At 48.2% G+C, this 26407-nt stretch overlaps 1 protein-coding gene across 6 annotated transcripts in view; it reads right to left on the bottom strand.

The window, feature by feature from the left end:
- Nucleotides 1-23861, bottom strand: part of NCOA6 (nuclear receptor coactivator 6) — a 47685-nt gene extending 23824 nt beyond the window's left edge. For 3 of the 6 annotated variants that reach the window (XR_011741636.1, XM_071815724.1, XM_065850249.2), the window contains exons 1-8: nt 23780-23861; nt 16672-16774; nt 11907-12059; nt 11526-11800; nt 7051-7206; nt 6343-6465; nt 4406-4534; nt 1877-2692 (exon numbers count right to left, since the gene is read on the bottom strand). Coding sequence is in view for 5 of the 6 variants with exons in the window: in XM_071815724.1 (XP_071671825.1) it covers nt 1877-2692; nt 4406-4534; nt 6343-6465; nt 7051-7206; nt 11526-11790 (1489 nt within the window). In the remaining variant the exon portion in view is untranslated. The remainder of the gene's footprint in view (nt 1-1876; nt 2693-4405; nt 4535-6342; nt 6466-7050; nt 7207-11525; nt 11801-11906; nt 12060-16671; nt 16775-23779) is intronic. The other 3 variants (XM_071815725.1, XM_065850251.2, XM_065850253.2) reach the window with 1 other exon arrangement.
- Nucleotides 23862-26407: the final 2546 nt, after the last annotated feature.

A 26407-nucleotide genomic window follows, 5' to 3' on the forward strand; every position in this document is an offset into this window, starting at 1 on the left:
CACTCAATTGTATTGCTTGTGTTAATTAATCTTGTGTTAGGTTTGTAATGATTATTTCAAGATAATCAAGTTTACAGGTCAAACAATAAGTCACATCTGCAAATACGGAACACATACTGCTTGAAACATCACATCACCAGACTATAGTTCCAGTTCTGCTAAACTTTTAGGGAAGTTCTGCACGTGGGAATGCTTGAACTGAGAAAGAACAAGTGCTAACTTGGCCAATTCCAAATGTCATGTAAACCCTGATTTGCTAAATTAACTAGGTGAAATGGAAAGTGTTTTAACGTATTCATTCACACCAAATCTTTCAAAGCAAGATGGCTTGAAAATGGAACAATCTGTAATTACAACTTAATTAACAAATTGCAGCAAGGAACTGGCACGCTCAGAAGGCCGGCAAAATCTCAGCAAGTGGGAGCAATAGAGCTGTGCTGAAGGCAGCGGAACCCTGCACAGCAGGGCTGCTGGTTGTACCAGTACAGCCCACCGGGGATCCCAATTACGGACCGGGTAGTTTATTAGAAAGGAGGGAAAATACAGAGGTTTTACTACCTAGAACTCATGCTGTGCTGCCTAGAGGAAACGATTCCTGATGGGGACGTGCGGCTGGTGAGGAAAACTGTAGAGAAATGTGACTATAATAAATAATAATAACTGCTTCTAGATGGAGACAGGATAAGATGTACCAAGTACAGGGCACTGGCAGATGCTAAGAATGGTCTGCAAGAGGAAAACCTTGAAAATGAGACAGTTCATCTGAATCAAATTAATCTGAACTCAAATGAGCCCCCCGGTACAAAGAGGGAAAACAAGAAGCTTGTCCAGATCAGCAGACCAAGCGATGGGTACTCCCTACAGCCTCCTGGGCAGATTGCAGACACACAATGCGAGCGTGCAAGAAACTAGGATACATACGTGTGTGTGTAGGTGGACAAAGAATATGGCTCACATTTTATAAGCACAGAAAGAAAATATTTCAAAGGCTTCAGTAAGAGCTTGTGTATGGGTGTCTGAGAGCAGCCGTTCAAGGGAATGATGAAGAAATGAGCGAGCAGAGCGAAGCGCTGCAAGTCTGGCACCGAACCACAAGATGCTCAAAGGGAAAAAACACCAAGGACACAAACGAGATCTTGGGATTGACAAATGAAATTCCTTCATCGTTAGAGAAGAATCCAAGGAGTAGTAAGTAAAGGATTTGAGTGTGGAGGTCTGACGAGAAAAGTAAAGACAATACAGCTAAAACTGAAGTTAAAATATCCCTCGACCTCTTAGTTTTAGAATAGGGAGTACAACAGCATGGCAATAATAGCTCTTTCCTCTTCTGTGTGGGAAGAAACTAACGACAAACACAGACAGGTACAAGAGGAGACATCCACAACTTGGAAAGGAAGGTGCAAAATAATGCCTCACTTCTCTAGTTGAAAATGTAAATGGTGACAGAGGAAACTGAAGAGAGAAAGAAAACGTTCACTTGTTCTTATTACACTCTTGCTCAAACAAAAATGCCCCCTCTCCCCTAGAACAACCCCAAACCAAAACGGAAAATCCCACATCATCTCTGAATATCTTGAATTTGCTTAAAGACAACAGAACTGCCAAGAGGACAAGTGGCAGCCCCAGCCAGCACCTGCACACAGCGATCTCCTCCTGCAGCCGCGCAGGGTGTGCGCTCAGCCACCGCTGACACTGCAGGGCAGGCACGGAGGAACCAAGTGATGCTGATGCTAATTCGCTCCCACCCCCTTTATACTCAATCTATACCTTTACTCTGTCTTTCAAAGGATCTTGTCAAAACTCACAGCAAAATTAGTTCTAGTCATTTTATGTTTCTTTTCTTTTTAAAATAAAAGAAGGTCTCAGCACTTCTTACCTCCTAAGCCAGGGTGTAAACCTTGCGCACCTTGGTTCTGCTGCTGCATCACCATGAAGTTTGGGGGTACATTCCCCTGTTGCACCATAGGATTACGACTGGGAGAACTGACAGGCTGCTGGAATCCCTGGGGCAGCGTGCTACTCTGGGGAGGCCTTGGTCCCATCTGCTGCTGCGGCTGGTTAACTGTTGGAGATGACGCAGGAGATCCCTGCTGGAAGGAGGAGGGAGAGGAAGCAGGAGACTTGTTGGTCAGGTGGGGCTGTTGTAGTGGCGTAGGAACCCGCGAGGGCCCTCCCTGAAGGCTTTTCATTTGAGGAGCGGTAAACTGGCCAGGATTGCTCATCTGGGGAAAGTTTGAGTGAGCCTGGGAAGCTTGCTGGCTTCCAAAAGGATATGGAGGTGGAGGATGAGTAGGAGTTTGTACTGTTGCTAGAGATGGTCTTGCTTGAAGTTGCTGCTGCATTTGTCCAGGCAACGGGGCCTTTTTCCAACCCTGGTTTACTGTCAATGTACCCAATGCTCCCTGGGTCGGAGGAGGCTGAAGTGCTCCAGAAGGAAGCTGGTTCCAGCCCGGGGGAACTGGAACCTGTGCTGGTGAAGTAAAGGAAGGTCGAATACCCTGCTGTGGCTGCTGATGTGGCTGGGGAGGACGCGTCTGCAACTGCGTCTGCTGCTGTAGCTGCTGAAAGTTGGCTGAGTTCATCTGCCTGTTTAGAGGAACTGACTGCATTGAATGGAGCTGGGGAGCTAAAGATCCAGATGGATGACTTTGCTGCTGGATATTTAGCCCAGATAAGAGTGGGTCCATTGCATCTATTAAAATAGCAAAGAAAAGTAAAAAAAAAATAACCTACTGAAGACAAAACCCACACAAAGACAAAACCAAGAAAGGATAAATTGTTTGCTCGCATTTGCTTACTCTGCACAAAAATTCACGTTCCAATTTCTCCAACAGACAGAACAGGCAATGCTCTAAAAATCTGTAAGTTGCTAGGGAATCCTGAGAAGCCAGGTCTGATCAATTTATAACCTCTATGGTGAACCACAACAGCTCCACAGTGTTTGTTTCTACAAACTAATGTAAACCCTCAACACACTTAGAATCGTAGAACCATAGAATATCCCAAGTTGGAAAGTACCCACAAGGATCATTAAGCCCAACTCCCTGCTGCCCGCAGCACTACTCAAAAATAAACTATATGACTAAGAGCATCAACCAGACGCTCCTTGAACCAGGACAGGCTTGGTGCTGTGACCACTTCCCCAGGGAGCTTGTTCTGGGGACCGACCACCCTCCCAGTGCAGAACCTATTCCTAATGTCCACTCTGAACTTCCCCTGATGCAGCTTCATTCCATTCCCTCGTGTCCTGTCACTGGACCCCAGAGAGAGGAGATCAGCACCTCCCCTCCGCTGCCCCCCCGAGGAAGGTGTAGACTGTGATGAGAGCACCTCTCAGTGGTGAGGTCACCTCTCAGTGGTGAGGTCACCCCCTCAGTGGTGAGGTCACCCCTCAGCCCTCTCCAGGCTGAACAGACCAAGTGATCTCAGCTGCTCCTCATCAGTCTTGCCCTTGAGACCTTTCCCCATGTTGGTCACCCTACTCTGGACACACACCAGTTGTTTGATGTCCTCCTGCTCCTGAGGCCCAAGAACTGTCCCCAGTGCTCGAGGTGGGGCCGCAGCAGGGCAGTGCAGAGGGGACACTATGCTGGTCGCAGCCCAGGACACGCCTGGCCCTTTGGGCTGCCAGGGCACATGGGTGACTCCTGTTCAACTTGCCACCAACCCAAACCCCAGATCTCTCCATGGAGCTGCTCTCCAGCCTCTCATCCTCCAGTTTGTACGTATAACCCACTTGTTGGGGCATTTATCTCTACCAGTTTAAAAAAGTGGCATAACAAGGAATTAAGGTAGTATCATAAAGTAATATTCCCTGAATGTTTAAAACATTTATGAAAAATGTTGTCTGTTAGAATAAAAACTGCAGAGATGTACAGATCTACAGAAGCTGGCAAGTACTGCCACCACACATGGAGAGACAATGAAAACCCCCTCTCTTTTTCTGTAGTCCTAAAAGTGCAAGTATCTTGTACTGGCAGAACTGTGAAGAATAAACTCTGACCATTCGCACCCCTCAGATCCCCAGCCCTCAACCTCCCAGTCTGCCTGCGCCTCCTGAAAGGCGCTGTGCTCAGTCTGGTGCGTTTGCTCCCTACAGAGACACCTGCCTCACTGACCAACCCTCTTACCTTCCTCTAAGCATAAAGTGCAGTCACAGCGGTTCTACTGCAAAAATACCTCTGCCACTGCTCAACGCATTTGACCAGAACACCGAGCTTATCAGGCACTGACATTACCCCTGGGGACAGGGAGGGTTCCACAGAAGGAGTAAACTCCAGAGAGGACAGGCAAATACTCCAGGAGAATTCTGGAGTACTCTTGTGAGTACCCGCGCAAGCCTGTGTGATGAGGAATAAAAGTCCAAGACCATTTTCAGGTCGGTACTGTGACTACATGTTAGCACCTGGCTGTGAGGAGGGCCGAGGAGTTCTCGTCTGCAACTCAGCACCAGCACCAGCGGCCACCATGGAGGAGGGCACGTTCCCACCCTGGGACATCATGACAGCTGCAGCGTTGCTCATTCTTATTAAACCTTGAAAAATAAAAAGAGAAATGATCGAGTCTTGCAGTTTTAACACACAGAAAAATTTTAGATTATTTTTTTACATGAAAAATTTCTATTCATTACGAAAACATTTACTTCGACTTTAAGAATTGTTTGTCCAATATAACCTCAGGACACGTATCTCAGACTCCCTGGTACAAAACAAACAAATTAAAGTCATGCTGAAGTTTTTCCTTTAGCACCAAACCTTTTAAAAGGCTATAGAAGGAACCACCCGGAGTCATTGTTTGAGCCCCACCTGCCACCACAGTCACTGAGCGATGAGGATGTATCAGTTACATCAGTTACGTGAGGTGTATCAAGGTTTTTGCAAAATCTAATACTAAACAGTAACCGAGGCACTGTAAGAGCAGGATTTCAATGTTTCACTTCCACAGGCTGCTGTTTTATGAAATGGTTTATATAGTTGACCTGCTGGTTACATTGTTGTTGTATGTACACTGGTTACATTTGTTTTGTTGACCTGCAGGCAAGAACTGAAGCTCCAGATGCTCACACTGAAGATCAGCGCAGACGCTTTTCAAGCGCACTTCCCTTAAATGTTTTACGTTCGTTGTTAAGCATGATTATTTAACTACCTGTCCTGGTTTTGTTAAAAAACAAGTTTCTCTTTTAGTGAATTTGCCTGTCAGCTAAAGCCTTCATGTCAGCTGCATTTTCCTGGAGAACCCAACACATGTTTTGGTTAAACCTAGCAATGGAATGCAAACTTATTGATAAGCACGGATGGACATCTCGCGAGAGGGGGAACGAGAAACTGATGACCGAGAGACTGAGCAACGGTGAATAACATTCCATTCACGTGAATACTTCATATAAAAGTGGGAGATCACGAGGATCTCGGGCCTTTGCCTTTTCCCTTTTTTCCTCATGTCTGACATTAGGAGAGGACCTTGCTGCTCGTCCCTGCGAACTGAGGACAGTGAGAGACTGAACCCAGCTCTGGTTGGCTGCAGAGTCCAATCCAGGACTTTGGGTGCTGGCTCTGCAGTGGCTGAGACTTTCAAGATTGGTTTTGTATATTTTGTATTATTTTCTCTATTCTTATCAGTAGCATTAGTAAAACATCTTTAACTTTTCCAACTCTCTTCTCTCTGTCCTTCTTTCCCTCCCGATCGCCTGTCCTGAGTGGGAAGGGGGGAGAGGGATGGGCAGAAGGGGGAAGTTGGGGGGGAGAGGAGATGAACAACACATCTGCCAGGGTTTGATTGTCACCCCGCAATCGTAACCCTCGACACTACCGTTTAATCTGGTTTCTACAGAAGTGAAATGTTCACTGACAGCCACACATGCATCTCATATTAACTCTAACTAAAAACATTCCAAGTTTTTAAAATCATTTTAGATCCTATTTACTAAGATAGTAATCAGTTTATTTTGCTTATGATTCAGCTATTAAAAAATAACACAGTAACTTTTTTTTAACTCTTCATAGAAATCTGACATTTTAGTTAAAAATTACTTATCATGAATATATAATGCTCTAAAATGTAGAGTTTAACAAAACCACACCTCTCTGGGAAAATGAATACTCCATGATCAGACCTCAAAAGTTTATCAGGAAATAAAAAGAGAGACGAACAATGGCAGTGTCCTGTCCTTCCCACAATTATAACGTATTTAATCTAAAATGGTTTGTTACTGTACACTGAACAAAGGCTTCTGCTCGCTTTCATCGAGGTGCCACACATAAAACTGATAATACCTGAATTCACCATCGCTTCACGTCGCTTAGCGACGAATTTCCAAGTGTTTAAAGCTTCGAAGGACTTTACCTTGTCCCCCCTGCATGGGAAACGCCGTTTCCACGCGCACGGCGCTGCTGGCCCCCAGGGGCCCGTTGATCCGCACATCCTGGCTCCGGTTCTGAGCCAACGCCAGGTTGATGGCACCTTCCCCTGCAAGAGACGGACACGGGTGAGCTGGGCACACACGGAGGAGCAGACACAGACACTTCCCAAGCGACATCTAAAAGATGTCACGGAAAGAGGGACAAACTTTACCTGTAGTGCGAACTCTAGAAGGACAGCTATGCGTCACGCTAACTCTATCTCATGGATTTCAATTTTAAGAAAAACAAGCACCATGACAAGCATGAAAAGCCCCTGGTTTCACCCTGAGTGTGCTCTTGAACGATTGTCCAGAATGGACATCTTAATCGTGAAATCCACTCAAAACTTGTTCTTGGGAAAATTTCATATGAAATAATTAGGGGAAAAAAACCTGAGGGCACATTTTGCCAGCTAACAGTCAAAAAACGTCTATGAGGAGCTTTCCTGATGTTCAGAGGTCTTTTGGTTTTTATATTTATTTTCAAACCTGCTCTTGAAAGAATAAAAATCTCACGCTACCTTTCCACTGAACTCATTCTCCAGGTTACTAAACTACGAGTTTTGCAACACTAACCAGGTACACCAAACTGCTTGTTGAGAATACTTGAAATTTAGCTGAATGCCTTTGGAAACAAATGAGGCACGAGGTACCTTCAATCTGAACCGAGAGGATCCCCAGGTCCCGAAGCTGTTGGTTGTTGTTCTGAGCCAGAATGCGCAGCCGCTCGGCCGCTTCCCGGGGAATGTTGAAGGTGACGCGGACGCTGTTCCACGGCTCGATCTTCTGCAGCTTTAGCTTGTTGGACTCTTCAAAGGAAAACAGGTAGACTCAGTGCAAAGGCAGCTTTCAAACAAGTACGAGGAAATAACTTGGTAAGAATTATTTGGCTTTGAAAATGATGAGTGGTTGGTCTCAGTACGGGAGATTTCCCCAGCGACTGATGCTGCTGAACCACTCCGGGTATTTTCCAAAAATTTGTGATATAAAAACCGCCCAACTGATAACCAATGCAACAGCCAACACAATCACTTCATAATATCAGTCAAAAATTGAAATAGTCTGTGGATAAAATACTTTGGAAAGATATTAAAATATCTAACAAAAGATACAGTAACTCTGCTCAGTGAACCAGAGGGATGTGTGAAAAAACTCACTACAAGAATTAAATCCTCATTCTTCAAACACTTGCTCTACAAGTGCTTTTGAAACCATCTTTTTTTTTTTTTAGAAGACCAGTGCCAACAGTCCAAGCAGCACTTCAGTAATTTCTACCATATTTAGTTTTTCTGTATAGGTATGGTCAATCCACTGCAAAAAGCATGTTAATGTTATGCAAAATATTTACTGGCAGATTTTCACAGAATCCCAGAATGTCAGGGCTTGAAGGGACCTGGAAAGCCCATCCAGTGCAATCCCCCCATGGAGCAGGAACACCCAGCTGAGGTTCCACAGGAAGGTGTCCAGGCGGGTTTGAATGTCTGCAGAGAAGGAGACTCCACAACCTCCCTGGGCAGCCTGGGCCAGGCTCTGACACCCTCACCAGGAACAAGTTTCTTCTCAAATTTAAGTGGAACCTCCTGTGTTCCAGTTTGCACCCATTGCCCCTTGTCCTGTCACTGGTTGTCACCCAGAAGAGCCTGGCTCCATCCTCCTGACACTGCCCCTTTCCATATTGATCCCCATGAATGAGTCCCCCCTCAGTCTCCTCCAGCTCCAGAGCCCCAGCTCCCTCAGCCTTTCCTCACACGGGAGATGCTCCACTCCCTTCAGCATCTTGGTGGCTGCGCTGGACTCTCTCCAGCAGTTCCCTGTCCTTCTGGAACTGAGGGGCCACAACTGGACACAATATTCCAGGTGTGGTCTCCCCAGGGCAGAGCAGAGGGGCAGGAGAACCTCTCTGACCTACTGACCACCCCCTTCTAACCCACCCCAGGTACCATTGGCCTTCCTGGCCACAAGGGCCCAGTGCTGGCTCATGCTCACCCTGCTGTCCCCAGGACCCCCAGGTCCCTTTCCCGTACGTTACTCTCTAACAGGTCATTCCCCAACTTACACTGGAACCTGTGGTTGTTCCTGCCCAGATTCAAGACTCTACACTTGCCCTTGTTCTATTTCATTAAATGTTTCCCTGCCCAGCTCTCCAGCCTGTCCAGGTTTCTGGATGGCAGCACAGCTTCCAGTGTCACCACTGCTCCCAGCCTGGTGTCAGCAGCAAACTTGCTGACAGTCACTCTGTTCCCTCATCCAAATCATTGATGAATATATTGAATAATACAGCTCCAGTACTGACCCCTGAGGCACTGCACTGGATCCAGGCCTCAACTGGACTCTGTCCATTGACCACAACTCTCTGGCTTCTTCCCTTCAGCCAGTTCCCAGGCCACCTCACTACCCGCTCATCCAGACCACACTCCTCAGTTCAGCTGTGAGGATGCTGTGCAGACTGTGTCAAATGCCTCACTCAAGTCAAGGTAGATCACGTCCACTGCTCTGCCATCATCCATCCATCTTGTTATGTCCTCATAAAAGTCAATGAGGTTGGTCAAGCACAACTTCCCCGAGGTGAAGCCATGCTGACGGCCCCTAATGACCCTCTTATCCCTGATGTGCCTTGAGATGGCACCAAGGAGAAGTCGTTCCATCAGTTTCCCAGGGATGGAGGTGAGGCTGACCGGTCTATAATTACCCAGGTCCTCCTTCTTGCCCTTTTTGAAGACTGCAGTGACATTTGCTTTCCTCCAGTCCTCGGGCACCTCTCCCATTTCCCAAGACTTGGCAAAGATGATGGAGAGCGGTCCAGTAATGACCTCAGCCAGCTTTTTTCTGAAAACATATTCTACATATGAGTATTTCTATGCGGATCAGTTGTTTTAAAAGCAGCAGGTGCGAAGTATCAAAGTGGCAGGGCAGCCACGGTGGATGGATTGTGTGAAGTGGTACCTAAGGAGATTACAGCACGGAGCCCAAGAACTGACACCAGGCCCAACTGACCACAACTGGACAAACCGGAAAGAACAAAGTGACAAAGAGGCTCAGTTTGGTTATTCAGAAGTCATAGGTTATTTCTGTGAAAGGTATTTTACGTTACTATGCTGGTTTGACTGAAAATGGGTTAATTTTCTTCATGCAGTTAGAAACCTTTCTTTTCCATAGCGCACCCACTCGTTATTTGCACTTCGTTTGAGAACAAGCAGATAACACCCAGCACAGAGTTAATGTTTTTAATTGCTCTCATCTCAGAGCCAAGGACACTCTGAGCTCTGCCCACAGAGCTGGACTGACACCTACAATCAGTGTTCCAGCCCATTACCATCAGGCTTCAGATTTTAGGAGAGTTGCTCTTCCAGGTTGCTTCCCCTTCTCTGTCCTGCTCTTGCTATCAAGCTGCGGGAGTTCAGTCAGGACATTCAGCCCAGTCTTTTGTCATTTTGTTCTGGGTTTTTCTGCCTTTTTCCTCTCTTTTCTCTCTCTGGGATCGGCTTTAGGACCAGGCGTGGTTTGCTGGGACTGGCTGCTCAGTTGTGGACAGAGCTTGTGGGGAATTGCCTTGAGCATCTTTTATTTCTATTTTATATATATATATTTACTAGTAGTGCACTAATACTCAGTTATTTTATTCAACTGTGTTTATCTCAATCCAAGTTTCTCCCTTCTCTTTTGATTCTCTCCCCTGTTGGGCAGGTGGGACAGGACATGAGTGAGCGGCTATTGTGGTTGTATTGTTACCTCAGGCTAAACCACAACAATTACTGAAAAAACAAGGACTGCAATGAACATTTTGAAACCTAATCCGGAAACTTCGCTTTCTTTAAACACCAAGACTGCCTGCCTGAAGAAGAAAGGTGGATTCTGCACTGTCTGGTGTGATTTCAGAGCCCCCAGGAGAGGAGCAGCGCCCTGGGATGGTGACGCGGAGTTCAGAGGCAAAGCTTGGGCCACAACGGCAGGACAGGGAGAGGGGTCTGAGCCGTTCCGTGGCTCTGGCGCTGGAGCTGGTGACGCTGTGCCAGCTCAGAGCAGCGTTGCTGTGCTCCCGCTCTCCAACGCTCTCTGGTTACGTGTTCCTGCCCCTGCACCTCCCGGCTTTAGCTCTTCCTATTGCAAACCAGGCCAATGGCAAGGGATGAAGCTGTTAACCTGATGTTCAAGCGGTACCAGCCGAGGGGCAGTGCTGGGGAGCTGGCGGTGAGGATGGAGCGCATCACTGACTCGAGCACGCTGAGCACAACCTCGTCGAGGGGCTGTCGAGTCAGGAAGGTTGTACTTGTACAAGTACAACCACGTAACCAGCTGCCAACAACCACCACACTCCCTGGGAACAGGCCATGGTCCCGAGCCGGCTGGTGCTCAAGAAGCATTTGGACAATGCTCTCAGATACACGGTTTAACTTTCAGGCTGTCCAGTGCTGAGTCAGGAGTTGGGCTGGATGATCCTTGTGGGTCTCTTTCAACTCAGCATTCTATGATCATAAGACCTTTTGCAAAGATGCTCAGTGGACAGATGTCTTTCTGCAGATCTAGATGTGCTGGTAAAAGGTTCTCCCAAAAGCCTGTTATCATCCACCAGATACACAGGTGTGCCCAGACCTCGGTGGGTGTGTGGGGTACGTGAGAACACTCCACACCCCCACCAGAAAACCAAAAACCAAACCAATCAAACAAAAAGAATCAGGTAGGGTAGGTCAATGTGGCAGCAAAGGGGCAGTAACATCCTGAAGTAACACAGTTACTTGAGAGTGAACCTATGCTCAGACACACTGTAGCAGTTTAAATTGGATGGTTTGGGTAGTAAAAAACATCTCTGTGGACAAGACTGGCTTCACTTTCATATAACACAGCGAGGTGTAATGGAGGGAAACGGAAGAAGACGAAAAACAAGTAAAACATGGAAACTGAAGAGGAATAAATGAATTCACTAATGAAATCAGTTTTGAAAAATAAAACAACTGCAGAAACTTGCACTCTGTGTCTCTGAGAACAGTTCCCAAATCCACTACGAATAACCCAGACACATCTTACTACAAACTAAGTAACTCGAAAACAATATAATCTATTTCTCTATACAAGCACCCTAAGTAAATGAATACTTAAAGGACAGCTGAAAAATGACAAGAAGGTACATTACCCATGTGTAAAAGGCCAGGCACATTCTCCAATATGATACCTAGTTTCTGCTCAAAGTCTCTGTCCCCTATATTTCCTTTAAAAGCTACAAAGATCGTGGAATCCTCGGGAGCAGCATCTTCCTTCAGTTCATCCTCCTCCAGTCCTGAATCAAAATCCACCTCTAAGTCTTCCATAGCTGAGGAGTACAAGGAGGCATATGTATCTTTTAAGTTAGGCAGATCATCCAACACCATTGTTTCCAACAACGGGAGCCTGTCAGACATCAAGATGATGCTTGGGAGGGGAAAAAGAAATAATTATAATAAGTATAATAGTAAGTGTGTAATGACATTAACAACTGCTTTCAACGGCATGTAAGATCATTGACAGAAAAACCTACCAGGTGACCCAGTGCTAGTGTCTGCAAGACAAACTGTGCGACTTGGAAAACCGTGGCCATGGCAGCACCCGAGCTGCTCGTCCACTGGAGCAAACAGAAGTGGTTTCCTGACAGGACCGTGCTGCACGTGACTTGAGAAGTATTCCAGTTGACCTAAATGACAGTCAGGTACAAAGGAAGGTAGTGGGGAAAAAACATAAAAGAAAATCAGTTACATTCATCTCCATATCGTAGATTCAATCCTGCAGAGCCCGACTGCTGGGAAACGGTGCCACTGACAGCAACACTTCACTGGAGACAGAACAGCAGCAGCTGTGGCTGGGAGCACTGCAGATGCAACAGGCAACTCCTCCGCCCAGCAAAGCCGTAGAAACAAAGCAGCCAGAGCACATTTTTACCAGGAGAAATTTAGCATTTGACAAGTATTTCGCTCCCCGCAGAGAAACCTCAAGCATACTACGCCTGCTTTCTAAAGGTTTAGGTGTTTTCAGCTGCTTATGCACATTACCACCTGAAATTCACTCCCTCTTGCTGGCCCACAACTCCCCCCATGGCCCTAATGAGCTTGGAGAAGAATGAATCCAGTAAATCAAGTCACACACCTGGCGTTTTTTACTTTGTAAAACGTCTAGACTTTGCAATAAATTTTCCTTGACATTCCGCTGGTAATCCAAGATGTTATCTGTACAGAAGTACGATCTGCTATAAAAGTTATCCCTACCTCTACGAACAATACCCATGTTAACACACACATTCCTCCGCTCCAACACGAGCCGTTACACGGGCCCCCGCACTAACTCCTCCAGGGAGGCCCCTGGGATCACACTCAACATTTTGCAATTATCACTAAAAGGATTAAAACCATCTACACCAGTCAAAGCTGATAGCAAAACCCAAGGAGGGACCTGCTCCTCAGGACCTCATAACTCCAAAGCTGTCGGTGTTCAGCACAATCCCCCAAAAACACTTCTTTTGGGACAACATACCTCGAATAGGATACAGACCGTGGTGCTGGCAGAGGTTCAAATTCCCAACACAAATTAAAACCACAACTCTGAGATTAACAGTGAGCTTCAAATACTGGCCAGGAAACAGCCCTTTTTCAGGAAAGGATAACTATGTTAGACAAGCTGAGATTCAGCTTCACATGGTCTGCACACCCGCACAATGTTGCTGAAGGGACAGTATTACAAATGAAAAAACGAGGACTCAGAAGTCACAAAATACCCACAGCTTTTGACCAGGTCTCTACAAACACACTTACTGCAGTTTTACAAAATATGATATTGGGTTTTGTCTCCCTGGCAACCCTGCCCCGCACTGGGCAGCTCAATGGCATTAACGAATAAGCCCCTATTAACACACAGCTCTCTCACCCTGCAGCACCAGCCCTCCCTTCTCTAACGTGGCTCAAGCAGCAGATTCAAACCAGTTTTGTCGCACAAGCTCTTCTGCAGTCTTGCAACAGCAAGTAAGGAAAAGTGTTTCACACATCTATTTCCATAGTGCTTTCATGAGTTACTTATTATTACCATGGAAATTCTGAAGACTGGGAATAGAGATTTTTTTTTAAATTCATCGTGAGGTGAGCACAGAGACAATTAAATCATTTTCTCCCCAGGCTCCTGGCTGCTCAGCTCTGTATCTGAATTACAGGCCTGAGCGCTCAGCACGTCCAATAAGTCAAACTACTCAGTTTCACATCAAGTGCTGAGAAAACGAGATTGACAATTACTAACCTGTGAAAAGCTGTTTTAATTGATTTTCACACACAATTTCTTGGACAGGGAACTTCCTCCCCGGAGCTGGCTCTACCCCACCCAGGAGAACTCCTGCTCCTGCCCCCTACCCCGCTCATCACACCCTCCTGCGGGCAGAAAGGAGCTGGGCGCCCAACACAAACCATCATTTACCAACCGAGCAGTCATTCTGAGCACCGAACGAGGGAAGTAACCTGTGAAATATAACCACTATATTTTGAAGAAAATTACACAGCACATTATTTATCTGAAAATCTTGAGTAAGTTTTTCAGGGAGAAAGATCTCAGCTCAACATACAGGATCTTATGTGCTGAAAAAGCACAATTACTTAGAGGGGATGGGGTGTCACACCTGCAGCAAGAAACACGGGTATTTCTGACAATCCCTGACACCAAAGATATAAAAAGGTTTTTATAAGAACACCAATATTTCAAATCTTTTTCAGAATGGGAGTGTCTGAAGCCCCCGTTCTCCCTGTGAAACAGCAGAGCTCCAGGCTGCTTCAACGCGGTTTGAAGACTTCAGCTCAGACCAGATTCCACCGGCCTTGCCTCAACGTGCCAACACCTGACAGTTCTTGACATTATGGCCCTTCATCAACACTATTAAAATACAGTCTGCTAAATCCTGAAGGACCACAGGCTTTGTTTCATCTGACTCCGAAAATCATAGGACAGCAGGGAAAGCTTGAGTTAAGGAAAACAAAACCAAAACTGGACTGAACTTTCAGTTTTACCCTCTGGATAAGAACATGTGGCTACAGCTCCCTTTGTATTTTATTTCTTCACATTCTGCTCCTCAAGTATCTCTGTTACGTCCACCTTCCCTCTCTCCCTCTCAACACACAGAGCTCAATCCGTTCTTACATTCACGTATAATTTATCTGAAGTCTGACAGGAGGAAGCAATGATCTGCAAACTCTTCCTCTTCGGGCAGAGCACAGCATGCCATCCATCTCAGACCAAATGAATCCCAGCTGCACCCCTCATCCTAACAAATTCTGTAATCTCCTGGTTAGAGGTTTGACTTCCATAAATCACGAGCCAGCACTTGACCGCAATGAGCCTGTACCTTCGCTCAACACTCTTCCACATAAGCACAGGTAAAACTCCGGTCATTCAGTAATTCCTGTAGACTAGATGAACTCCCAGCAGACTCCAGCATCTCCACACCTGAACCTGCATCACCACAGCGCACTTTGCGCACCTGAGCATTCCTGCTCACATGGCAGCACTAACCGGTCTCTGCACATCATCCTCTGTTCAGAGAACACGCATGGCCTCCTTCCCGCCCCTGCCCCGTCTTTTAGAGTTTGCAATTGCATATTTCCCACTACACAATCATTTCTGCAAACTCAGAGCAAGTCCAGTGCCACCACATGGCAACTAGCTCCCCATGAACATGGCCTGGGACATGCCACAGCAGCACGAAAAGCCTGTTTAATTAGAAAGTTGGTTTTATTTAGTATAGTCTAATTATTAAGAATATGGAACTGAAGTGAGGTGGGGATAAAGAGCCAGATAACACACTGATAACCCAAATGCATCTGCAGTATCAGCAGTAGCAGGGGACAGCCCACGAGGACCCCAATGTCCACAGCAAGGACACAGCACCCCAGGCTGCTGGAGCGCCTGGGCACACAGGCAGAACAACCGACCGAGTGAAACGGGCCAGACAGACGCTACCCAGAAGAAAAACTCATGTCGGATAAATGATGCCACAGTCTAGATCTGGGCGGATGGACAGCTGGGTCACACCACGGGTCATACCCACCAACAGCCCTTATGGTCAAAGGAAACCTGCACGACAAAGCAGCACCGTGTACGGCCAAGAGCCAGAAAATCCCGTCGAGTCCATGGAGAGGCGGGATTAGAGCACAACCTGGAGCAGCTGAACACGGGGAAGCCGGCAGGGTGGGGCAGGACAGCACTGCAGATGGGACTGCCGGGCTCTGGGCCAGAAACACACACAAAAACCCCAAAAAACAACCAACCAACAAACTGGTCTCCTGGTATCCTCATCCCAAGATCCGCTCAACTGATCCAAACTTGAGGGTATGTCATTTGTTTCTTAAACAGAACTTGAAACCCTCTGTGTTCCTTTCCTCTAACCCCTGCACTACACAGAGCGAGTAAACCAAGCCAAGGCTTTGTCTGATAGCCTCTCCCGGTTTTTCTGTCACAGGTCTACCGAGTTACAAGCTGGTTTTTTGGCCAACTCAGAATAAACACTTTCACAACAGATGTCACACCAGAGCATGCACCCTCTAAAAACAAATATGCAGGGAGCCCAATTAAATAAAAAGTACTAAAATATGTAAAGGTATTTATTAAGTTTTTGAGGATGACGGCAAAGGAGGTTCAGCTTTGAGAAGATGGCTTTCGTTTAATGTAGAACATATACACGTGAAAACTTCTAAAGAGTACCACCTATACAACCCAGAACCACCCTGATCCCGACACTGCTTTTACTGCTCATTTGTTAACAGTGTGTTATCCTCCTACAACTGTTTCAACCATTTTGTTGCCTAACATAGTGATTTTGGAGCTTGTTAAATCTGACCAATGAATAAATTTATAAGCACACAACCATTCTATGATGCAAAGACTAAAATGGCATAATTGGTTTTGGCAAAAAAACATTTGAAAGAATCCTAGACAAGTGTCATATTGTTACACAAGGAGATTAAATAAGGCTGAGAATTGCTGTTACAATGCGAAATAATACTTAAATGTGCAGCAACATTTCCTCTGAAACAACTTAGCTAGAGGTAGTTGGAATAACGTGGACTTTCAGACTGAGGAGGGGTAAGGTCTCAGCTGCTCTGGGGCGAGGGTCTGAGCACAACCACAAACCTGACAGCAAATGCCCGAAAGCCTCTGTGCAGAGTGGAGAGTCAGCCCCTCACACACACCAGGGACACGGACCCGAGAGCCGGGCACCGCGGAGCAGGATGTGTGCCAACAGGAGACATTCACATGCATCACAGGCTTATTTCACCTACCAAAACCAAGTCCACGACTTCAGTATTTCGTGGCGTGCAACAGGTCTTCAGGTAATTCCAGACTGGCAAACATGGTTAAACAGCAACTCCCAGAAATGCAATCCTGAAAGAAAACCATCACGTTTCAACAGGCAAGAATGCAAAATAACAAAAATACTGAATATAACAGTGAATACCTTGATTTTTTTCATGTGCAGTTTCACACCAAATTCAAGTCTCTCCTTAGTAATGTAAAAAGCACGTGTTACTATATTCAAATACTAACAGCAAAAACTCGTTATCTGGAAAAATCAACCTTTCATTAGAGGTAAAAAACCTGAATACTCCCTTTGGCTGGAAATACCACATTTTACTAAACAGGGGCAAGTTTAACCTAGAATAATGTATCTAAGTCTTAAGATAAACTCTTTTAGATGAAATTCATCCTCTGAAAAGAGAGACTGGCACAAGCAGGATGCTCTTGGCTCACGGTAACAGGTGTCTAACCGGCTCCAGCCTGTTCCAGAAGCGCGTTTACAAGCCCCACAAGGCCTCAGGTGGCCGCTCTCGTTGCAGGTGCCCAACCAGGCCGGGCGGATCTGGCCCCACCACCTGCGCCTGTTCACACTCAGCAAGCTCTGGGTAATGAAAACACAGCAGTAACACTAACGGCTTCAGCAAGAATAAAACACCACCCCTCAAATCAAGATGATTTATATTCTAATAACATCCCAGTGCTACTTTTCAAGCAGATCTCCTTACATGCCAGCCCGCTCCTCAGTGGGGAAGCGGACTACCCAAAAACAAGCTGGGGAAGCAGAAGGGGGAAGAAGACTCAGAGAGCCAAAGCAGAAATCTGCTGTCTTCCACCCAGACAACAAAGTAAAATCGCTTTAAAAGCCTCAGTGTTGTGCCACAGCCTTTGCACTTCTGCCAGCCCAGCAACTGCAAAGGAAGGAAAGATTATTCACATTATATCAGACCCTACATGCTTTGTATCACTTTAAATAGTCATCTAACGCTTTTCAACCTCTGGTATCTTTTTCTACATAAGTACTGTAATTCAGTGAGCAGTATAGTACCAAGTAGAAGGTCTGAGTAGCTAACTCATAAGCAGTAACTTTGCTGTTTCCAGCTATAGGTAAACCTTATAAACACCATGACTAGACACCGAGGCCAAAGCAAAATCTGAAATATGATCTTTTAAAATTATTATTAAGTGTAAGCCAAAACTAAGATAGCTTTCCACGTTCTACAGCACATACTGCATTAGTTGTGTTTTTTCATGCTTTGTGTAAAACGACGTTTCACTGTTTTAGATGGACTAAAATTGAGCCAGGTAACAACCAGGCTGGTTCTCTCCAAAGCCGTGCTAAGAGTTCTGATGAAGGAACAGGCCTTACTTGCCCAGGAAAAGCTGGTTTGGAGGCCCCCAGCCCCGCTCACACCGCCCGTGCCCTGGCAGGGCTCAGCACTGACATTTGGCTGAAGGATGATGAACTGGAGGGAAAATCAATACAAGGAACCGAGGGGCTTTTAGTTCCCCCACTGTCCCTCCCGAGGGGCAGAGTGAGCGTCCCTGGGGGGTGGCCGGGACACCCGGTTGGGAAGGACGGGGTGCCCGAGGGACCCCGCACCACACTGAGCATGGCCAGCCTGGCTGTGGGAAGAAGGATCATTAACTGCTGCTGTCTCCATTCCTGCTGTACGTGAGATGATACCAAAACTGGTTAAGGAAAATAACTAATCAACATCAGTTCATTAACTCCAACTTTCATTATGGTAAGTTACCTGACAGAGACCGTGGAAATCCCTAGAGACTGAGTGTATGCCTTAGCAGACACCACAGAATCAGCCCTGCAAAGTGTTCCATCTACAGAAAGTTTTGTTTAGAGCTTATGCTTTCCCGATCAGCAGGAACACAAACCAGCCCCAGGCAGGATTCACTCACCATCCTACCCAGACCGCTCTCCACGCTGTTCTGCTGCACTCCTGCAGCACTCAAGCACAAAACACCCAAAGCCAAGTGTTTCCAGCAAGGACGGAACTACAGCTTGTTATACGCACACGACCCTTTGCAGGGATACCTTGATGTATTCTGACAGAAGGTTTAGTGGGACACTGGTTTGTTTAAGTTTCATCAAGTTTGTTGAAACGCCACAACTCATGCCAAGCTGCAACGGACATCTCTCACCTGAGCTGTTAATAGTTATTTCAACAGAATCTGACTGATGAGATCATCAGGGTTGCCTTAAAAAGTAAGCTGATAACTCCAGAACAAGTTTCAATGGCAGATAACGAAGAAATTCCCACGTTTGGCAGCTGAGATACCACACGAGGAGGCTGTCAGGACTCCCCCTGAGTCACAGGTTCACTCCGGATCAGCAATTCTGCTGGAAGCTGTAGTCTACCCAACGTAATATTTGATCAATCAATTCTCAGTAGCTGAATTATTAATTTCACAGGTTAAGGATATTTCCATTTGAAAGAAATACAACTTACAAAGATCCACAAGTGCATCAGCAAACAAGTACAATGAGATGCTCTTTAAAATCAGATGCACCTTGACAAGAATCTATACTTAATTTTACCTTCCAAAGGTTATGAGAAAACTCTTTTTCAAGTAGCAACCTATTCATTGTTTGTGTTGCAACAAGCTTTTTATTTAAAGTTGGATTTCACCGCTACCAAGCCCTTCTGGGCTGACATGCCCCACAGGTTCGCCTTTAACACCCAATTCCCACTGAGCTCCATCAACGCTGGTACAGCCAGTCCAGGTATTCTCGTGATCACCAGTCCTGAACTGAGGTTTGACTGAAAACTGCATCTCCTGCTTACTGCAATATCCTTCCTTCTTATATGTAACAAAACTCTAGGAAATTCTATTAAAGTTTTAAAAAGACTGAAATGTTATAAAGTACGAAGAAAAGATTTAAGATAAAAAAACCAGCTTAAAAGTAATTCCTTTGATCTGAGGCGCTCAATCAGGCAACCATTGTCCCTGACCAACAAAGGGAAAAAAATCTTAACCCAGGTAGGTACAGCTGTTCTGAGAGTTTCCTGATTGCATAAGAACTTGCAGCTTCTTTTGTGCTGTTCTGGACTTTTGGAATAATCAAATTTCACTAGGGTCATTTATTGTCACCACTGCTATTAAGACCCACACCACCACTGCTCACCCCTGCACCTTCCAGAAACACGAGGGTGCAGCAGAACCAGAGAGCAAAGCAGCCTTGGGACGGGAAGACGCTCCTGAGCAGGAGCCTTCTGGCACTGCAACCGAAAGACGAGGCACTAGTTCTTCTCCAGTATCACCCTTAATTGAGACTCACTCAATAAAACTCATTGTGTTTTTTCCTTGGGAGGTTCAGCTCCTGCAGCCGTAGCCCCAAGACTGCTCTGGGAAAGAGATCAATCAGAACTGCCAATGTGAGCCCCATATCTTACCTGTCACAGGCTCTCCACTCACTGCTGGGAAAAGCGATGTTATTACAGACACCAAAACTTCCAGTTTATCAGGAAGCAAGGCAAAACAACTCCTCACCTTTCCCTTGTACCGTCCAGAGAGGCAGCAGCCTCATTAGAGTCTGTGTGTGCACGTGTATGCAGAACACAGGGGCTCACATCTAAATTCAGTCTCTGCAAGTACTACCCAGAAACCACGACAGGAAACGCAATCTCATACCAGCAGCACAGTCGTGCTAGGTCATTTGATTTTTAAAAGAATAAGAATTACATAATTAAAATGATATGCATAGGACTTGGAGAATTTAACAGTATGCATCTTTTAGTGGGAATACCTAGGTCATTCCCTTTCACACATCGCATCTACTGCTCAGGCTCCCACATACGCAAACCAGTCTCCACAATTCCCTGTCCCGAATAATCAGTTTACATGAAGACAAATTAATTTAGACAAGGCATTGTTCGTCTCCTGTACTTCTCAATTTCCACACAAATCTGATCCGAACCCCTGCGTGGGGCTGTGTGTCAAGACTACTCACACAAGCCAGAGAAGCAGGCGACTGTCCCCGGTTCCAGCAGTCGGTGGCTCTCAGGAGCCTCCCCCTCGCCCCGCTCCCACACCAGCAACGCTGCTGCACACACTGCTTGCCTTTCTTTGCTCCCAAATACATAAAGAAGGGTTATTTACTGTCACACAACCTCAAGGTCGCAATATATACGTGACAGAATTCACTTCTAGTTTTAATTTTTAATCACGACGAGCAGGTTTTGGTGTGCATTCAGAGCGCGGGCGGGACGCTGCCAACAGCATCAACTAACGGCAGAGCACACACTGGATGAACAATGACCCCTGATGGCCAAGGGGCTGAGAAAAATCCCAGGCTCCTGGACCTCTGGAAAACTTCCACTCCTATCCTTCTGTGTAATCCAAAGCTTAGATGAACTTTCAACTCCAGCAGCATCACTGAAGACTTTTTCCTTCCTTTTCATTAGCCAAGACACTAGACAAACTGAGTGTCATGCACCACCTTGAGCCAAACCTCGAGCTCTCAAGACATACACACTGAGGAACAGGCTGAAATGCACGGTTACCTGCAACAGGTAGTTCCTGCTGAAAAACACCAGTGATCCGCTCTGGAGGGGAGAGCAGAGCTCCTAACAGTGTAAGGCAACACACAAAATATCCACAGCCTCAGTAAGGCACGGGTGAGTTGGTCATTCGTTAACAGATTGAAAATATCTCACCTGGAGTTTGATGCTGCATCTTCCCTGCCTCAGGTCTGTGTCTCCTCGGATTAGTTCTCCTTCCCCTTCTGCCCCTTTGCCTTTCCCAACCCTCCACATTCTCTCCCACTGCTTTTGCTCCAGCCCAGCATTAAGCAACAAGCTTATGCTTGAAGACAGATTTTGTAACACACAGGGTTAAGTCTTGCCGCTCAATGGCACACACACCAACAGGCGTCCTGCTCACTCTTCTCCATGCCGCAGCATCTGTATTTCTCAAGACAGAGCACCCGATTTTGAAACAGACCCCGCCATCGCCTTCTGCCCTGCCGAGGCACAGGAGTGATCTATACGATTTCCCTATTCCCAATGCCACCAAGGGGTGAGAGCCACGTTAACTCTTGACAGCTTCAGCAGCAAACACTGTGCTGCTGCAAATCCCTAAATCTGGCATGTCTGTCTAACCCAGTTGTATAACTCCAGCTTCCACCCAAAAGCAATGAATACAGTAGTAGAAAATAAGAATATAATAGAAATCTGTTCAACGGTTATCAGTTAGAAATATTTATCATCTACTACAGAGGTATGCAATCTTTACCAGTATCATACTTAAACAACCAAGAGAGACATTACCATTCTTCAGCAGAATCTACCTTTACATCCTCACATTTTCAAGTATTTAAGCCACTGAAAAACGAAAACACTTAGTTCAGAGATGCACAATGGGCTGGGTTTCTCAGGTTTCCCCGCACACAGTTGTTTTTTCATCTTAAGGAAGCACCTATGTTTTTACTAGAATAGCGTAAAATAACTATCAGTTGGAAGCTTGTTGCAAACAACTCCTCCCTCCAAGTGCCATAGAATAACAGGCTTTCCCGAGAGCGCTGCTGGGGGTCTTCCCAGCCCAAATCCAAAGCCTAACACAATATACTTCAAACACAATATACTTCAATATTCTTGCAAATACCAAGAAATGTCATTTCTCAACAGAAGACCAGGTCTGTGTGCAGCCTCCCCCCATTTTGATTCTATTCTTTCTCACGGGAGAGTCAGGATACAGTATGACTGTGAAAAAACTCCTGGCAAAGCTGGTTAATGCTCAAACTAGGCCACGTGGCTCAGATGAATTTCTATCAAACGCCTCACTGTAGGTAGTGCCTTTAGTCCAGAGGCTCACAGACCTGGCAATTTTGGATGTGTGCCTTGAGTCCTTTGTTTCTCTCCCCACAAGATGCACAGAAAAGCTGGGAACGCTTGCTATAACTGGAAAAGAGCTGCTAAATCCAAACATTGTGGTTATTGCACCTGGGGATCTTTTTTGAAAAAGCCAAATTAGCTCTCTGTGGTTGTTTTCTCATATGGGAAATACCGAAAGATGCTTTAGCTGAAGAACCAGCCAGAGAGACTACAATGCACAATAATTATAAATATCAGTGAGTCTGTCCTCTAGTAAAACTGAAATGAGAAAGGTTTTCCTATAGTGTCATGGGAACGAGCACAAGTGTGTGTCTGGAAGCTGAGGGGCTATGAAGAGACAAAGCTCATAAAGCTGCGATTCGCAGGCAGATTTCAGAACCTGACACGAGCAACGCAAAAGCTGCTTCCCATTCACCAAAGAACTGTGAGGGGATCAGAAACCCTGAGTTTCCTGGGACATTCTAAAAGTAGATGAAATTTAGGGAAGCACAGAAATCAAACCGAGGGTGTAAGTTAAGACGTCTTTCTCTGACTATTTCAAACAGTTACCGAGTAATTCAAACAAAAGCTTGGGTTCAAAGAAACGTCAACGCATCCTTGCTGACATCTTACAAAGATGTCAGCGCCCGCATGAGGTCAGGGCTGAGAAACTAGAACGAGAAACAACGTCCTAAGTCAGAGAAGCTCCCGGGCTGACAGCACCTGAGCGCCCGGACCCGCTGCCCGGGGTCCCCGGGGGCCGAGCGACCACCTGCCCGGCGGGAGGCTCGGCCGGGGCCGGGGGCTGGTTTCGGGGTTCCGATCTGAGCTGCGGGAGAAACGGGGCCGGTTCAGCTGCCACCCCCGGCAGGGCAGCTCCGGCCCGGCGGGACAGGCTGCAGGCCGCGGCGAGCGGGCTCCCCCGTTGCCGGGAGCCCAGGCCGCGGCCCCGCAGCCCGCTGACAGGCTCCCGCCGTGGAGCCCCGCGGGACCCGGTATCGCCCGGCACCCACAACCCGGGCACCCCGGCCCGGCCCCGCGGGGCGCTCCGCCGCCGGCGGCCCGGGCCCGGGCCCAGGCACCGCTCCGCGCCCCGCCAGGCCCCGCTGCCCCTTCCCGCCGCGCCGCCCGCGCCCCCGGCCTGCTCCCAGCCCTGACACGGCCACGGCCGCGGCCGCGCTTCCGCGCTTCCGCCCCGCCGCCTCTGTCACGCCCGCCGCCCGGTCCCCGCGGAGAGGCCCCGCCGGGCCCGCCCCGCCCTCACCTGCCGCCGCCGCCGCCGCCGCGCCCGCGCCGCGAGCGCGCGCAGGAGGGCGGGTCCGGCTCGGCGGGCCGGGGCGCGCGCGGGGCCGGGGCGCGGGGCGGGGGTCGCGCGCGGCGCGGGGACGCCCGGGACGGCAGCGCAGGCCGCGCGCTCCGCCTCCCGCCGCGCCACGTGACCGCCCGCCCCGCGCGCGCCTGCGTCCGAGCGCGCGGAGCCGGGGAGGAGGGGGGAGCGGCGCCCCCGCGCGTGCGACCGGGGCGGGGGGCGGAGCGGAACCGGGACCGGGACCGGAACCGGAGCCGGTCAGGGCCCGCAGCCGGGGGACCGGGATCATCCCCCGCACGGAGGAGCGGCCGCGCCGGCGGGGACATCCCGGTACCCCCGGGGAACCCGCGGGAGGGACCGGCGGGTTCGGGGCCTCCCGGCAGGCCGGGGTGGGCCGGGTCAGGGGGACCCCGGGCCGGTCTGCGCGGGGCTGCGGGGCCGCACCCGCTGCCGACACCGAAGAAAAAGTATTTCCTGAATGGAGTGTGAGAAAAAACCGTAATTAAGGCCTTTAGAGGAGAAAAGCGGGAAACAAGGTTCGTGGTTCGGAGGAGTTTTAGTTTAGAGGAACTTCTTGTCTTTCGGGCTCCATAAGCACCGGTGAGTTACGGTGTCTGCAGCCTGCCCGCTGGGGAGCTGGGAAGGCAGCCGATGCACACCCAGCAAGGCCGCGGTGCTGGGTTTTCATTAGCAGCCCGTTCACCTGGTTCCTGACCAGGCCTGCGGCGCCCAGGGCGATGCTGCCCCCTGAGGAGCCACCGCAGCACACGGGGTTTTGGCGGGGACGGTCCCACGGAGCCGTCCAACCATAACCCAACTCTGGCACTAACCCATGTCCCTGAGAACCTCATCTAAACGCCTTTTAAACCCCTCCAGGGATGGTGACTCCAGCACTGCCCTGGGCAGCCTGTTCCAATGCCCCACATCCAACCTCAACCTCCCCTGGCGCAACTTGAGGCCGTTTCCTCTGCTCCTGGCGCTTGTTCCTGGGGAGCAGAGCCCGACCCCCCCTGGCTCCAAGCTCCTTTCAGGCAGTTCAGAGATCAGAAGGTCTCCCCTCAGCTCCTGTTCTCCAGCTGAACCCCCCAGGTCCCTCAGCCACTCCCATCGCACTTGTGCTCCAGCCCCTCACCAGCTCCGTTCCCTTCTCTCAACTCACTCCAGCACCTTAATGTGCTTCTTATGGCGAGGGGCCCAAAACTGACCCCAGGATTCAAGGTTTGGCCTCCCCAGTGCCCAGGACAGTGGCACAATCACTGCTCTGGTCCTGCTGGCCGCACTATTCCTGGTACAAGCCAGGATGCTGGAGGCCTTTTTGGCCACCTGGGCACACGCTGGCTCATGTTCAGCCGCTGTCACCAGCACCCCCAGGTCCTTTTCCAGCCGCTCTTCCCCAACCTGCAGCGTTCATGGGGTTGTTGTGACCCAAGTGCAGGACCTGGCCCTTGCCCTTGTTGAACCTCAGGCAATTGCCCTCGGCGCATCGATCCAGCCGGTTCAGGTCCCTCTGCAGAGCCTCCCACCCTCCAGCAGATCAACACTGCACCCAACTGGGTGCCATCTGCAAACTTACTGAGGGTGCACTCGATCCCCTCCTCCAGATCATTGACAAAGAGATTAAACAGAACTGGCCCCAATACTGAGCCCTGGGGACACCACTTGTGACCGGCCCCCAACTGGATGTGGCTCTGTTCACCACAACTCCTTGGCTGGCCCTCCAGCCAGTTCTTTGTCCATCGCAGATACACCATCCAGACCGGTTTCTCCAGGAGATGCTGTGGGATGCGGTGTCAAAGGTTTTACTGAAGTCTAAGTACACAACACCCACAGCCTTTCCCTCATCTACTGGGTGAAAGACTTCGGTCCTGCAGAAGTACGTGTGGTTAACGTTACTAACAGTACTAACTCGAGTAGGTTCTGCTGGCTGCAGGAGGGTGCAGCAGGCCCGGGGTGCTGCACAGCCTGACATCGCCTTCATGCACATCACTGCAGGGTAAATGTCACGAAGAGAGGAAAATGTTTTGGTTTGCTTTTTTATTTTGTGAGACCCTTTAAATACAATAACCTCACATCTCATTTGTTACTATACCTCAGGACAGAGAAAAAAAAAATTAAATTTACATGAATCCATCAAAAAACAAACAAAAAACAACAAAAATACAAACCAACCCAAGCAAACATCATGGTCTATTTTAGGAGACACTTAACACAGCTGCATTTAACTTCCTCCTCCTCCAGGCTGATCTTCCCCAAAAGGCTCGTTCCCATCCCACTGAGGTGCAGTCAGATTAGTGCTGCTGCCAGGAATCCCCATGTCACCCTCTGGGGCTGCTGTCCTTGTCTTGCAGGACAGTCCTTCTGCCCTTCAGGTTTTTTGTGTGCTTGTTTTTGTAGGTATGACACCAAGTTGGGGGGCAGTGTTGACCTGCTGGAAGGCAGGAGGGCTCTGCAAAGAGATCTGGATAGACTGGAAAAATGGGCTGATTCCAATGGGATGAAGTTCAACAAGGCCAAGTGCCGGGTCCTGCACTTTGGCCACAACAACCCCCTTCAGCGCTACAGGCTGGGCACAGAGTGGCTGGA

This window comes from Patagioenas fasciata, chromosome 16, assembly GCF_037038585.1.
Source record: "Patagioenas fasciata isolate bPatFas1 chromosome 16, bPatFas1.hap1, whole genome shotgun sequence".
In the NCBI taxonomy this organism is placed as follows: Eukaryota; Metazoa; Chordata; class Aves; order Columbiformes; family Columbidae; genus Patagioenas; species Patagioenas fasciata.